This window comes from Opisthorchis viverrini (assembly GCF_000715545.1).
Source record: "Opisthorchis viverrini unplaced genomic scaffold opera_v5_167, whole genome shotgun sequence".
In the NCBI taxonomy this organism is placed as follows: Eukaryota; Metazoa; Platyhelminthes; class Trematoda; order Opisthorchiida; family Opisthorchiidae; genus Opisthorchis; species Opisthorchis viverrini.
In genome coordinates, this window is record NW_008751825.1 from 236,138 (window position 1) to 251,744 (window position 15,607).

The 15,607-nt window shown below is 44.9% G+C and overlaps 1 protein-coding gene across 1 annotated transcript in view; it reads left to right on the top strand.

Moving 5' to 3' along the window:
* Positions 1–7,390: 7,390 nt before the first annotated feature.
* The window catches only part of T265_07380 (hypothetical protein), a gene marked incomplete at both ends in the record, with an annotated part of 47,442 nt that continues 39,225 nt past the window's right edge, over positions 7,391–15,607 (top strand). Inside the window, 3 exons of the mRNA XM_009172884.1 lie at positions 7,391–7,482; positions 8,428–8,473; positions 12,789–12,875. Coding sequence (XP_009171148.1) covers positions 7,430–7,482; positions 8,428–8,473; positions 12,789–12,875 — 186 coding nt within the window. The remainder of the gene's footprint in view (positions 7,483–8,427; positions 8,474–12,788; positions 12,876–15,607) is intronic.

A 15,607-nucleotide genomic window follows, 5' to 3' on the forward strand; every position in this document is an offset into this window, starting at 1 on the left:
TAGCGCATCCGTTTCTTCTACGGTGAGTCAGCCCCTTCGTTGATCGATCGTACTTTTGGATGTACACAGCTGAGGAGTCTGAGAAAAACATACAACAAAATGGGCATCTTTCTGAAATATTAATACGCTCTTAATGACAGATCGAGCGGGTGGTGTAGATGATACAGTCGAGCGTAGACCTTTCAGAACTTACCAGGACGCTCCAGAACGTCTTTCATCTTACAAACTTTGGCACACGTCTCTGTGTGTAGGCTTCATGTGGTCAGCGGACGAGCGCATTTGTGTAATCTTTTGGCCAAGCTTACCAGACGGGTTCAAGCCTGTTTCGTTTCACCAGTCTACTGCTAATCAACCTAGTTTAACCTCAATGGGATAGGTATTGTATGGTGTCCATAGACTGGCACTCACAGCTTTCAAAGATCCACTCAACCTCCAGAGAAGTGTTGAACTTTTAGTTGGTTTTCATACCTGCGGTGGGTTACTTAGACCTCGAGATGTACATAGGCCCTATGGATGGCTTTATAGCAAGTTTAAGCCCTTGGCTTCCTCGTTGACTTGTACGTGACTTTCCTAGAACTTCCCCGAAACGCACAGTAAGTGTCTGTGTTGTGTATCGTGTTTACGTTCGCTTTTCATTTTGTCCTCGGTTCTCAGTTAACTCTAGCTACTTGGCCCCACAATGTCCGGATTTTCATCAACGTTCGCTCAGTGCCTGCATACTATGTGCAAATCCGGTGTAGTGTAACATTTTACTTGATTACGAACAAACTGAAGCCGGCTCTACTGCAAAGCCACTGATGATCCAAGGCTTGAATCCTTCTAGTACCCTCGAACGGACACGCAAGTTTCACAACGATACACCAAGGCTACTCTTACGGATGCCTTGTACTCACGGCTTTCTAGCTTTGGTTACATTCAGTTTTGACGGCATAAATGACGGAAGTTCGCAACTTTTGCTTACGGCTTAGGCAGCTACCGGATAGGTAAACTGGTCAACAAATTCAAGGTATTCTCTCTGAACTTCCAGACGAATACAGCAGACTAAAAAACCCCGAATAGTATTTTGTAATTCGGAGGTTCTAAACATGTACCGAAACAGGGAATCACTTCCGAAATTCGATCGGAATTAGACTGTGCGGACCGAATAATGATAAGAATGATAAAACTAATAGCGATGAATCACAACAGGACAATGTCGTCTGCATAATACTGGTCTTCTAGCCTCCATAGATCTAACTTAGATACCAAGGGCTTCGATCCCTTGAAGTGTGCATCCCATGATGATATAGGTGATATAATTAAGCAACGGGTATACTTTATGTGACTCATTTTTGCCAATCGTCCCGCTCTCGGCCTTCGGTGGCATAACCGTCTCGTACTACGGTGTTACTACCGATTCGATCAAACCAATGCGGACTATTGAAAAGCCAGAAATGGGTTCGAACCATCCAACTCTCGCCATAACTTCTGCGCCATGTCCAACGTGTCATCGATGGTAATTTGGCGCTCTGTGATGGCGACAAACTGGGTTTGTCGGCAATACGCATAAGAGGTTCCATGCACTCTTGTCCGCGTTTCCGACATTGCTTCGAAATCCCCTTCTCTATCCATCCAATTGGGATGGATTTGCAGTGCCCAAACAAGTGTAGGCATTATTGTATTGATTGGTAGTGCATGGAATGCGTCCGCCCATTCTATTGACTTGCCGCAACAACAAAGCTAGCTAAAACGAACTGACAAGGAGAACTTCCCAACAGGTTAATGAGCTTGTCTCTACCATGGTATATGTTTACAGGGCAGGCGCTAAATGGGTCGGTGCGCTTTCTTCCATGATGAACTTGTATAGCTGGCCTTGTATTGTAAATGCTGATCCATCAGTTGCCGACCTGTATGCCGAGCTTTATTAGTCTGTACATGTTTCATCGCCATTCGCGACGACAATCTTGGTGGATGTTTTCACTAATTGTACCTGTGTTTATCTAGTTTATCTGAGAGTAGGCTATATCCTAACGTAATTTGCTGACTTTCAGTCAAGTTCCTTCTGCTTGCTGATCAGAGTCAGATGCCTTCCAGTTTGATTTAGAAGGGACTAGTCAACAAACAGGGATCCAGGTTCAGTTTTAGTCCGTCACGTTAGAGGTACAAACTACTCTCTCACTGATAATGTCTCCCCCAAGCACTGAGAAATCGCATACAAACCGATTGGTATGCTCGGCAAGGTGACCGCCAGTTAATGGTCTCGTGTTGAGATCTGCTGATTTGTCTGGCCCGACGCATCATCGCCATTGACAGCACATCAGCCTTGAAAATCATTGCCATGCAACTGATTGGTGGAGTGTTTTTTTTAAAAGTAAGAATAGTTCTTCAACATTTTCAGTCATATTCCCGTGAGCTTTTAGTGTCCATGTTTAGTTCTTTTCGGTCTCTTTTAAGACACCTTTTTACACACACTTTCTACAATCTCAGCGATATTCTGGTTAGTCCTATTATCAGCATTTAGACACCATCGTTATTATAAACTGATAACAGTTTGACTTGACATAGTTGCGGTCAGTAGCGTCTCAGTTCGATTCGCTTCAGTTTTTTTAGTGTAAGGCGTATGTATATGACAAAGAGTGTTCGGAGTGCACATGTTTGCATAGGAGGCAATGATGGAACTGCAGTATCCTTCCCATCGCCTCGAGGACGAGGCCTTTCCTGTGGAGTTGCTTGTGAACAGGGCGTGTTTGAAGGAGAGCACTTGTCCTCGGAGCAATGTCTTGTTTGAAAGGGTCTTTCCGATGTTGGTTGCTGTAACTATAATGCGGGTGAAAGAATACTGCTTTAAGTTGAGAGCATGCACACAATGAGATCTGAGCAACTCCGTCTAAAGTGATCGATCGGCAATCCATGTCTTGTTATTGTCACTGCTTACCGATGTTTTCCCAGCAACGCTTTTCGCGTGTTGAGCGTTGGCTGTGCACGCGAATACAGTGACGTCACTTTTGGTTTCAGATATCTTTTAGCCTCCAGTCGACTAGCTCCATCACAGATGCTTTGGTGTTCGCTTGAAGCACGTCATTCCTACCACGATGAACCAGCACATCGGTGGCCTTGAATTCACAGCAAATCGATACGATGGACTGTACTTAGTGTGGTCCTAATCCACTTCGGCTCTGACCGCTTACAACAGACGCATGGATCTCGAAAGGTTCACTGGTTAAGGTGCGACCTACTGACTGGGCGGCTCTTCGGCGCCTTAGTCTTTTGCTCCCTTTGGGTTGTACGACAGCTATGTAGCAAATTGCTCCTATGACTTAACTCTTTCCTCAATACACTTGCGATTCCCATGCGCACACTTATGGCAAACCTTATCTGGTTAGTCGTAAAATGTAACAAGGGTGACATTGGTCCCAACTTTCATTAGGAGTTCTATATCAGTGCAGGTCATTCGTACGGCCGTGTTTCCTCGCCGATTTTCCTTTATTACCAAAGGTTCACGGCAACCCAATACAATGTACTTGGAGTTCTACATAGTGATTTTTCTATTGTTTTTCTTCGCCTGATTCTGAGACAAACGTAGCGAGACATCAGCCTAGTTTTCTCACGTACAACCTATATCTGCTCTAGAGTAAAATATTTCTCTGTATGCCTTGGGTCAAAGCATGGGTCTGCACTCAAACATGATGAAAGGATTCCAAACCATTGCAGCAAAATGCTTTTACAGTACACCTTTCCATCTCTTAAGTGACTGGCGTTGTTCGAATCCGTCGAATTCGTGTTAGTAGCCCAATGGGATGAATCATACATTTCCTGTGGCGATTGTTGGGAAGTCTTTAACGTAAATCCCATTTTAATTTGCGGAAAACAACAACAACCCCCGTTTTCAGTCGGTGTACGAAGCTCTGCGATTTGTCCAGTTCAACCAAATTTGAGAGCACACTTAGGGACCAACTATTCGTAAGTGGGATTTCAATTGCTGTGTCCTTCAAATCAACGACGAAGGCTTCCCACAGTAAAATGGAGGGCGTGAAGCTGTTTGGTACAAAATGGTAAAGCCGTAAGCAGAAAACATGCTTTTTCAGCAAAACTATTTAGAAAAGTAAGATAACTCCCAATCTGCCCAGTGCACATAACTTTTTCCAATCGCCCATGAACATGCATAGTTACATGATTTCATGATATAATAAGCTGGATGACTCTCAATAAAGAAAAGGATATTACCGTTTTTTCTATACGAACTTGGGAGAACTTGAACCAAAAATCCAGTGACCACGTCGTTTACAGCCGATGGCTGCTGTATTGCGACAGCCTTTGGATTGACGATGAAAGTTTCATTTGTACCATATCCCAGAGAGTTTTGTAAAGTCACGAGTAGCGCCACACGATTTTGCATTGTTTTCCCCGAAAATCCCTTTCTTTTCAACGGAGATCCTGCAATTTCAGGCATTCAGTTTATCGATCGTGACACCCAGCAAGCTGTTCTCCGATATCTGTGGACATTTTGTCGTGTGCTGTGTTTATCCTTGAACAGGGTGACATACGTTTCCACTTATGTATCCGCGATACTTGGTGGAAAGCTGTCCAGTATTCTCCTGCTTATTAGTACATGGGTCCTTGATTATTCTCAGAAGAGGCCCGTGCAAGTAGAACGTATTTCATCCATTTATGCTAGTTTTATGTTGCGACTTGGCAGCTGTCAGTCTTCCAATAGTAGAGTGAACGAGCCGCAACCGCTTGCATATCATTACGATCTGTCTGCTGCGATAGCATGAGCTCAGTTTTTTCTTGTTGCCCACTAGCCACATAGACTGAAATGGTGATGTGTTTTGCTTGTGATTGTGCAGTCCCCTTTCCTCGCAATCGTGTCAACCCTGTCCTGGCTGCAGATTTTTTATCGGGCTGTTTGGGCATATCGGTTGTGAGGGCAGCATTGCAAGTTGATATCTGTGGGCATAACTCCTATACGAGGACCGCGTTGATCCCAGTAAGATGTGGCTTTCGCGGACTGTTGTCATTCCTGAACGGTCGACTGGGAGATGGCCCAGATGGTTAGAGCGCGAATTTACTGACCACAAGGACCGTGTTTCGAACCCGACCTGTCTCTCAACTTCCCCTGTCTAGGCTTGGACAACCTGGCAGCCCTCCTGCTTCCTTCGGGTGACATGGCAGTTGGGCACCGAAAGGGTGTTATCGGTAGACCGCATGTAGGGTGGAGAAAGAGATGGGAAAAATATGAAATTTCCTTCCAAACGAATTTCCATAGGTCACGAGAGGTTCGTTCTAGCTTTATTCTGACTGCCACACAGTATCAGTTAATTAGTATACGGTCGACAAAGATTTTCGGGACCTCCATCTTCTTGTCAATGGGCGACGGTTTGTGGACATTATTTTTTTCCTAACCTTTCTCACTTATACGGTATTTTTATATCAACATTCTATGATTGTTTCTTTCGCGAAAGGTTAAATGAATCATATTGTGACTGTTCTCTTTTCGTGAATTGTGAAAATCGGTGTGCTGGAGTTTACTAGCTTATGAGGATCGTGAACTTTGGCTTTGATAAAAACCAACATTTCTGTCGAAGAAAGCAGTTGTGATATCTTCGATCAGTTTTCAAGTACTTGGCGCCAAAAGTATTTTAGATAACCCCTCAGTTTTGCACATGTCTGATTGGGCGAATAATACCAGATATCGGTGTTAATCGATAACGTGATTCACAGGTAGCCGTTCGGCAGCTGGACAGCCAAGATTCGTGATAAGCACTTGTTGATCTTCATGCACCACCCAGATTTGTGTAATAAACAGCTCTTGTAACGATTGAATTTGACGACGCGGGTTTCAGTTCACTCGGACCAGTCATTTGTTGTCCAACACTGTGCTTCGTCTCATGTGGATAGACGCTCCTCTGTTCGCAAGGGTGGCGGATGCGTGTTTTGTTAGCCAAACTTTCTATTGACAGGTCTCAGGGTACGCTGGGTTGTTGGTAGTTGACTGTTTATCTACCGCCCATGTACAATACTCCCGAAGCCGTCACAACTACCAGATGGTTGCCTATGTACAACGGTTGTCTGACTGAACAGGTGCACCGGGCCAACTGCTGGGTTTGTTGGTCGCTCTTCACACCATCTGGTCGCTAATTAACTGTCCTTGTGCCGCTGTGCGACGCAATTCATCATCACTACCTCACACCGTCATTAGGCTATTCAATTCCATATGCAGCTCCGCGGATTCAGTCAAGTAATTTGGGTTAAGTTAGTTTTCCCCTAGTTAGCTGGCGCTGCTTGTTTGAAAGTCAGTTAAATACGGACGGAGGTCCTTCGATCACCAGTCGTCTTTTTTTCACTGTTCACCTTCCAGCCTTTGAATCCTTATTGGCGGTTAGTGGGCATTTTTAGCACACAACAGCTGCACATGCGTGTATAATAATTTCAGCCTATGCGTCCCTCATATCAGGCATTTCAGCTCAAGTTAACTAGTTAACGGAAAGGTTTCGTGAGAGACGATATAATGGTGCGCAACGTTAATTTAGTCGATGGACACCACCAAGATTAGTAGTGTATCGCTGTTCGAACTAATGGGCCAACTAGTCACACTGTCCAAGTGCAGACGCGTTCTCGCACCTGTCCGGACGTGGTAATCCAAGTAGGTTCAGCCGACAGTTTTTCTGTTTGAACCAGTACCAACCTTCCTTTTGGAATTCGGATTGGCTCAGTGGTTGGGACGAGAACTCCAAATGGAAAATTTGTGGTTCTAACAGGACTCTGGGTTCTCGCTTTGTTTTTGTCTAGGCTTGAGCAACCTGCCAGTATACCAGTCCTCATGCCTCGTTCGGGTTGCACGGCAGCTAGTCACCGAAAGGGTGTTAGAGCTGAACGATCATTATTTATTAATTGTTAGGCTTCCCTTTCAACAGTATTTAATTACCTCTTTATAAAGGTTTATTCAGTGCAACACACCCTCCGACTAGACGTCTCTTTCTAGTTGGTTTCCAAATGATGCTAACGGTAACAATGAGTGCAGTAGTATCTCACATAAAAATAGATCATTTCGTAGGCTCATGAAACCTGTAGACGACCGACTACCAGGTTCTTTCCTGGGGTTTATCAGGTAGGTATAGTCTCCGAAATTTCTATGAAGCTTATTTCATACTTAGACGCCAACAAGGCACTTTCCTTTTCTTTTTGAGTGAACTAACTGCGGTGAACAAAAATCCTCGTTATCTTGTTAATAAGCTATGTATGTACTTCGTCTAAGGTGACCGCTTGCTGAAGGCCGACCATCTTGACTGTGAGAAAACTCGAATTACTTTGAAATTCCTCCTCATTGCAACATCATCCTGATTTTCTGTCTCTCACTAACCTCAGAATGAGGACATCTGCATATGAACCTTTGTCATCTGTTTCCTTTCAGCCGACTGACAAAAAACTCTCCAGCTACGGTCGACGACATATGGATGGCGAGGTGAAAGTAGTAAACAAAATTGAAATTAAAGCGAAAATTAGGTAAGTCTCTCATTGAGCAAGTTGAGATGCTGTCATTGGGCTTGCACCAATTTCCTTATTGGCTTGTCACTGATGGACACCGCAGAGCATAGTCATGTTTTCGTGAAAAATTCAAAGTATTTTACAACTCATTTGTGATTCCGTTCAAATGGATTAACGATACACAACATTTATTGTCACGCAGTTCCTATCATGTTTTACTGTCACAAAAGAGGCGCTTTTTTAACTCAACTTCGCGAGTGATAGCTTTAGCTGGTTCGGTGGATATACCGCTGACGGGCACCACTTGGGAAGAGATTCCGCACCCCAATGCAGGATGCAAAGCGGTTCTTCCCATCACTGGCCTCTTTTCAGGAAATCTCGGTAGTTAGACCAATATCCCTATGCGTGTGCGGTTCTACGTACCTGGTTTCATACAGAAACGCCTGGATTGCATTACCGTGCCACGAAGACGTACGTGCGTATCACAGGGAGTTCCATTCATCCTTAGTCATTCGTTCCTAAGTGCGCGATTCCCACCGACTTGGCATCGGTTATTGTGAATAATTTATAGCTTAATTGCTTACAACACAGATAGATTCCATTACAGGGGATTGTCTCTCATTAGGCACGAACTTGTAGAGATAACACTGTCTTAATCTTGTGGAGGGTCCTTTTGAGGAGAGGTCCTTTTTGAGGGAATTGGACACTATTTCATTCGGCTGCTCAGAAATCGTCACATGTGATAATTTCGATTGGGGACTCATTAGCCTTTCATGCCCTACCTTTGTCATGTGACACAAACTTTCTCGCAAGTCTGAATTGCCATTTTACGGTTGCAGGTTATCCGCGTAGTCGTAACTGCGTATCGATTCTCACCGCCCACTTGTTGCCTAGTTTCCTCCTGCCGGGTTCTTTTGTTCACTCCAAATCTATTCACTTTCTTTCCGTTTCAATCCCCTCAAGGTACTTATTCCTATTTGACAAGACTCTGTTAATATGTAAACCAAAGGTAAGCCAACGTGTCCTACTGTTTTTGCTTTTGTTGCATTTTCCTCTATTATCATTGGCGAGTTATTCCAGCACTTCCTTTCTAACAGATGTAGGTGCATGACATGGATGTGTAAGAATATGGTGTCACAGGTACTAAGAACTATTCGGGTTTTTCCACGTAAACATGGATTTTCCACCCACTCGATTGAGTTTTGGTAGGTTGGAGGATGGTGTAGGTTTGCAGCAACCGTTATCACCCCCTCCTGCAGATATAAACCTTGGAATGCATTATAGCATTTGTTCAATATGTTTTAACATGTGATACGGAGCAGTACTCTACTTTTCGGAAGCACTTATTTGCATTGGATCTGGGCCTTTCGGTCTCTGCGCAATCATTGTCTGTGCTGCGCGAATGATATCATTTTTTAGGTGCTCGTGCTGTACAAAAACGAATGAGCGCGGAGTACCGTGCCTAGCCACACAGTCGCCTTGAAGAATTCGTTATCTAGAAGAGGCACTAATGAACTTAAATCGTTTCTGCTGTCTGTTATCCTGACCAATAATCACCAGTTCACAATCGGACGATGGTATATCCTTAGATTGCCAGGCACTTTGTTTTTGACGTTTCTGTTGTTCAGATAACCGGTCAGTCACTATACACCGACTAGCCTTAGCGTGTGGAATTCTTAAATATTTTTTACTCTTATGGTGCTTAAGGCATCTCACAACCGCCTTGTTGTTTCTCCAAACACGACGCATGGTATCCAGTACAAGATGAGGACCAATCAGAGCGAGTACAGACTGGCGAATAGTCTTGATTTAAACGTCAGCTTGATTTGGTGTTTTTAAACTCCCAGAATCACATGTTAATACTCTATCAACACCAACTGCTGCTGTCTGCGTTATCGTCAAAATTTTTTGGATGCCACTGCTGTCATCATCTATCTTTGAAGAACATGACCACAAGCATAAGGTTAATCCGAGCGATGGGTGTGAAAGGGTGTATGGGAGAAGGTTACGTAAAGCAAGGGAAACATTCCGTTTGAAGGCGTGCCACCAATAGTTTCCAGTCAGACAAGTTGTTTCCCAACGTATTTAAGCGTTTTTGGTATGGAAACACACTTCAAGAAACGGTAGACAAAATGCGGAGTGCTCCTCAAGGCGCTGTAGGCGCTAGCACAATCAAGACTCGCACACCAGGCACAAACTATCTGTCATAGTGGACCAGGTGTCAAAGTCAATGACAGGAATGCACACTCAGCGCTATGTGCCACGCACAAAAGCGTCGTAAGTACTTATCCAGCTCGAAATGATCAGGAAACAAATCACTGGAAGTCGCAGTCCTATAACAGCCTTGGCGGATAGAGGAAAGTAAATCCATCAATATGGATTGATCATTGGTCGACATTACAACCGATTGGACATGGGGCTGAGATGATGGTGAGAGAACAATCACTAGCACCATACTTCTGCTTCTTCTCATTCCTCACGGTCACTCCGCGCCCATCCGAGACTATGCTTACGTCTATCGCAGTTGCCTGGCGCTTCAGGACAGCGATTAGACGTTGACGTAGGTGCTCTGAACTCCTCGACGACGGAGACGTTTCGCGAGTCCCCTTGCGACCCGGTTACGACGAGTACATAAGTATCAGTGCGTGATCCAGCAGGACTTGCGAATATGCACCAAACTGTCCGATCGACCACAGTTTCCACGACAGAGATTGTTTGGCCAGCATGACCACGCCGGTCGCTTCTAACCCTCATCCTAAGCAGGTTGCACCGGAGTTGTATACTGCGGATAAATACCCTGGGAGACACCCGTTCTGGAAACACAGGCCATCGATTCGTGAGGGGCGAAGCGACCAACCCTTGTAAACCGCGACCGTCAACGCTGTTGTGCGGACTATCGCCCCAAGCAGCCACCAGCTCTTAGTTGGTATTTGCACATGCACCTTTGACTAGGATCGGAAGGCTGATATGTCGAATAGCCTTATTAAATGCGTAATCATTGACCAAATTGCACAGTAAGCGGCACTGGACAGAGAGAAGCTCGTGCATGCGTGCCGGATTTTGTGCTTGGAACTACAAACTTTCTAGTTGGGCATCAAAATGCTTAGCACTATTTAACACGTCACTACCGAAGCAAAGTCCAATCGTCATGCTTTCTCGCTTAGCTGTTTCTAGACGATGGCATACCAACTCTAATCCGTGGCTTCGTCCACGGGAATACAATGTTTTAAAAAATTCTCTGGCTTTTTCGATATGTAGCGCATTCTAATAAGGGATCAAGTGAGCAATCAGTCTAACCGATGGCCATCTTAATCTGGACGTCGATTACTAGTGTTTACAATTGCGTAACTGAGGGCTGACTGGGGGAGTGAGTCACTTTAACAATCTTTAGAACAGTACGCAGCTAGTGAAATTGTTTCGCTTGCTGTTTCTCAGAAACGTTTTCTGTGATACCATTCATCTGTCAGCCTTCACTCTACACGCACAACAGAAACGTCCGTAACCACTTTGGATAGCTATCTTTGTGGCTGGGTTCACAAGTCAACCACCAATGGCTCTTCCCAAAACAGTAACACTAATCCAGCCTCCTGCTTGGTGGTCATTCTAACTGGCCATTCGGGTGCCGTTCATGTCAAGCTAACTCAGGCCATAATAGCTGAGACTTGCTTCCTGTGTAGCCCTCTGTGGAAACCAAGTGTCTTTGATTTTTCTGAGCGATTGCGCAGACTTCTCAACGCTTGTTAAGTAGCTGGGTCAAGGCACATGGCTCGGACTAGCCAGTCGAATTTCTACTGTTACTTGCACAGGAATTTTGTCGTCATCATCACCGTTCGGCTGTAACAATCGGTGCTAGTCGAAGTAAATACGGGGGCTGAGCTACTATCAGGTTGCCCAAGCCTAGTCAGGAGCACTCGAGATGCTAGGGTTGGGTTCGAACAACGGAGCTTCCGTTCAGTAAGGTCGCTACACCCTTTCAACAGTAGGATGGCCATTAATATGCTCTATTCCCTTTCCTATTGCGTACTCCTTGGGTCCGATTGTTAGGCCGTTGTCTCTACCATGTTCTGACTCCTATCCTGCTCTCAATCGCTAACGCAAGTACCCAATATTGCGGTAGTACATGCATTTACCACGGTGTGGTAATTTATAGCATCACGGCGAATGGGTCTTGCATTCCATTGTCATTTCATTAGAAATAGTTAAAATAGAAAAGCCAGGTTATCGAGCTGCCACTTCTCGTCATTTATATGTGACAGGTGATGTGAACCAGTCCCGCGCACTAAAATTCACCGATCGATCGATGGTGCCTTATTGTTGACTAGTTTACCGCACTGTTTGCTCGGCGTTCGTGGTGTTATTAACACACCCTGCCAAAATTAACACATGTTTCGGAAGTTATGTCTTTCAGCATACACATTAGCGTGTTTAGGAAGGAAAAATTCAGTACTACGGTCGAATATTGATAAAAAAAATACAAGCAACTAAAGTACTGCGCCATGAACAAAATGCCGTTGAGCACTTCCTGTACATATGTCATAGCTGTCTGAACAAAATACCGGTTACTCAACTCAATGGTGAATTGCATAATCCAGTTTGGTGATGCTACTCCGAACTGTAGTGTGGACTGTCTACTGTACTCCCGTTTGTGCAGCTCTTCACCTGTCATGCCATACTTATTCCAATTCATCCACACCACGAGACTCTACTGTTGTTCCAATTTGAACGGATTACTACCACATCTCATTTCACTACTGTGATGTCACTAGTAAGGGTGCACCTAAGTACAAGGAGTCCCGTGTATGGAACAAAATCACAACGGGTGTGCGATCATGGTATTTGTTCAGTGCTTTGCGCACGGTGGAACCATTCTGCAGGTAGATAGGCATCCTAACCCAAACGCTTAAAGTAGATCTCATCGGTTAGACGCTGATACCTCATCGGAGGACACCATGAGCTTTCCACTACTGGTCACAGCTGGCTTGATTTGTGAAGCCAGGGGGCTATCCTTACTCTATCTCCACACGCTCGGCGAATCTCAGTTTCTCCGTCTGAACGTCTCCGCATGTGAATTTCCTGTGTGCATTGCCCACAGGACTTGGTAAATTACGAATAAAAAACATGTTGGAGTGCGTTTCCGAGCTTCTCGTAGGGTATCATAGTAGGATAACCCTCCACCAGACTGGCCGTTGCATTTTGATGAACCATTCAACAGTTAGAGGATTATCCTAGCGCTACCTGTGAATCGATCGGTCGTAGCAAAGCGCGTACTTCATGTCATTGAACATGTGTCTATACCGGTGTTCTTCTTTACTTGACCCTTTCAGGGTGACAGCTTTACTTTCATGATGGCCTATCACATTATCAATGGACCGTATCAAGAATTACCCTTACCTGGGAAAAAAGGCGAGAAGGTAAGTTTTATCTGACTGTCATTTCGCTGTGTTACCTTTGAAAGGGACGACGGATCTCATGTCATTTTTGTGTGCCACACCGAAGTTTTTTCGTTTCCAATGGCTGAATCAAACGGCATTTTCCATCAATTCTTGTCTATCGCTTTTGGAAGCATAATGAGCAATCTTTTGAAGACGAAGTTCTGCACTTGCCTTCCCCTCCAAGAATGTGTGCGCTCGGATAGTCCGAAGCTCCTCAGTCGCATAGCCACTTTTAACCCCAAGAAACACGCACATGGATGTTGCTTACCTACATGGTCGCCTACAACAATCTATCATTGGTAAATTAGGTTGGTATTAACGGGAGGCTCGACTGCATCCAAGCTGAATCTCTCGTTTATGGTAATCTTCAGCTGCATATGCAAGATCGTTTCATGTTTCAGTTGACGCGATATCCGAGCTTTTTTCTAGCCTTAGCACCACCTTCGGGGTTGCAGAAGACTCTTCGACAGCCGAGGAGTGCTATATCCATAAAAATGTTCTAGTTCCTGTATAATGCTATTCCCATTCCCCCACCTGTGACAGTAAATCCCAGCTTTATTGTAAATTCATTTCAAAAATCCATATCGTTTAACTGATTTAACGCAGAGGTTGTGGCTATTTTTACACACATCATATGTTTACCTAACGGCACTGCTTATCGAAGTCCTTCCCCTTAGGTCAACAAAGTTGAATAAACAAGCATGGATTAGTGCTGGACTGGGTCTGTGACCTTCGTATTTCCAGGGGAGAACCTCAGTCTTTGGGATTACATCTTACAACGGTCTGACTATCGTTTTCGTCAAACACTTGAAACCAGAACGCTGGAAACATCAATTTAGCCGAATCCACCTATCAGGCCACTGGGTTAACGTAGACAACCAACGAGGCTTTTTATCAGTGGGTTGAATTTGGTTACCGGAGTATTATACCAGTCCAAGATAATCCTGAATGTCATCACAGGTTGTTGGCGCTACCAGTAGTCAGATTGCCTTAGAGCAACTGTAATACCAAATCGCTCAATTTAGTTCGGAGTTACTGTGGACGAACTCTCTAAGCACCCTCCTTGATAAGCAAGCATCAGCCAGTCTCATCATAACCTTGAGAGATCCCGCTACAAAAGGATCGGATCTTATTGCGCTGTAGCGATTTGTCTATCTCCATGGCCTACTGAGCTATACGGGCGGAGGGTTCACCTTCTCGCCCGAGGTTTGACGAACAGTTTCCTGGTTTCCCAAATTAAGGGCGGGACAGGCACGGCACTTTGTCCCTTAATAAACGTATACTACTGTATCAGTATGCTGGCACCCACCTGCTACCTGGCAATCAGGCTTTTGAGCAAAAGGTTTTGTTTGAGGACCTTAATCGTCCCCTCGTCTAGGTGTGAGCACCCTGAAAGTATTCCAGCTTGCATACCACCACGAACGTCAGCCTTTGGGAATGAGTGCAATCACCTTGAATGCAGTTTCGGTTGAAGTGTTTCGTGAGAGGAGTGTGAACCCTCATTAATTAAATCTCGTTACCAATGAACCTTAGTCACCTTCACCAGTCGACTACTTGTTTAACACATTCCCCGTAGGCCATTGCTCACACTGTGGGACCTGCCATCCGGTAGTGATAGCGAACCCTAGTTTTAGTCAAATTCAGTCTCGTCTCTATAGCGATCAACTGCAGTGTTCTTTTTTAGCGTCCCCGGACCGTCGTTCTGCGATGTCCACCTGTCCAGTGTGACACAGTTAACTGTCGTTCTGCAATGTCCACCTGTCCAGTGTGACAGTTCCGTGGGGCCTCGCAGAGCATGCGCACACCATCCACGTCTTTGCCCTAATGCTAACTCCAAAGTCTTCTGATACCAGCTTCAAAATTTAACATATTTCGACATGATATTGTTAGTTTGTTTCGCTCGCACAGTAAGACTATCAATATTGGCGCCATTGGTTTGTTTTGTGTCACATCCCATATTGGTCCTTACCGCACACGTGTGTCGTCTTCGAGCCCTCAACTGGAAATCCTCAAGTTACCTATCGAACTAAATCCTTGTTAGACTCTTCATCCACCAGTTACTTGATGTCCGTTTTCGTCTAACCCATCAAACCTGTCAGTGAGGTCCCCAAATTGTCGTTCTGTGCACCTGTTCCGATCATCGCAGCTGGTTTTGGGAGATACGGGAACTAACCGACAATCCGTCGCTCCCTCTGCTAAAAGTCATTTACTGACTCGGTGCTGCTAGTGCACACCTGCAATACGACGAAAGCATCAGTTGTCAAGACAAAAAAATCTGTCGGTTTTCTGTGCACATGTAAACTAACTTTCTCAAACTCAGTGACAAGCGATGCACAAACCGACTTCAAAATTTAACGTATTTCGACATGATATTGTTAGTTTGTTTCGCTCGCACAGTAAGACTATCGATATTGGCGCCATTGGTTTGTTTTGTGTCACATCCCATATTGGTCCTTACCGCACACGTGTGTCGTCTTCGAGCCCTCAACTGGAAATCCTCAAGTTACCTATCGAACTAAATCCTTGTTTGAGACTCTTCATCCACCAGTTACTTGATGTCCGTTTTCGTCTAACCCATCAAACCTGTCAGTGAGGTCCCCAAATTGTCGTTCTGTGCACCTGTTCCGATCATCGCAGCTGGTTTTGGGAGATACGGGAACTAACCGACAATCCGTCGCTCCCTCTGCTAAAAGTCATTTACTGACTCGGTG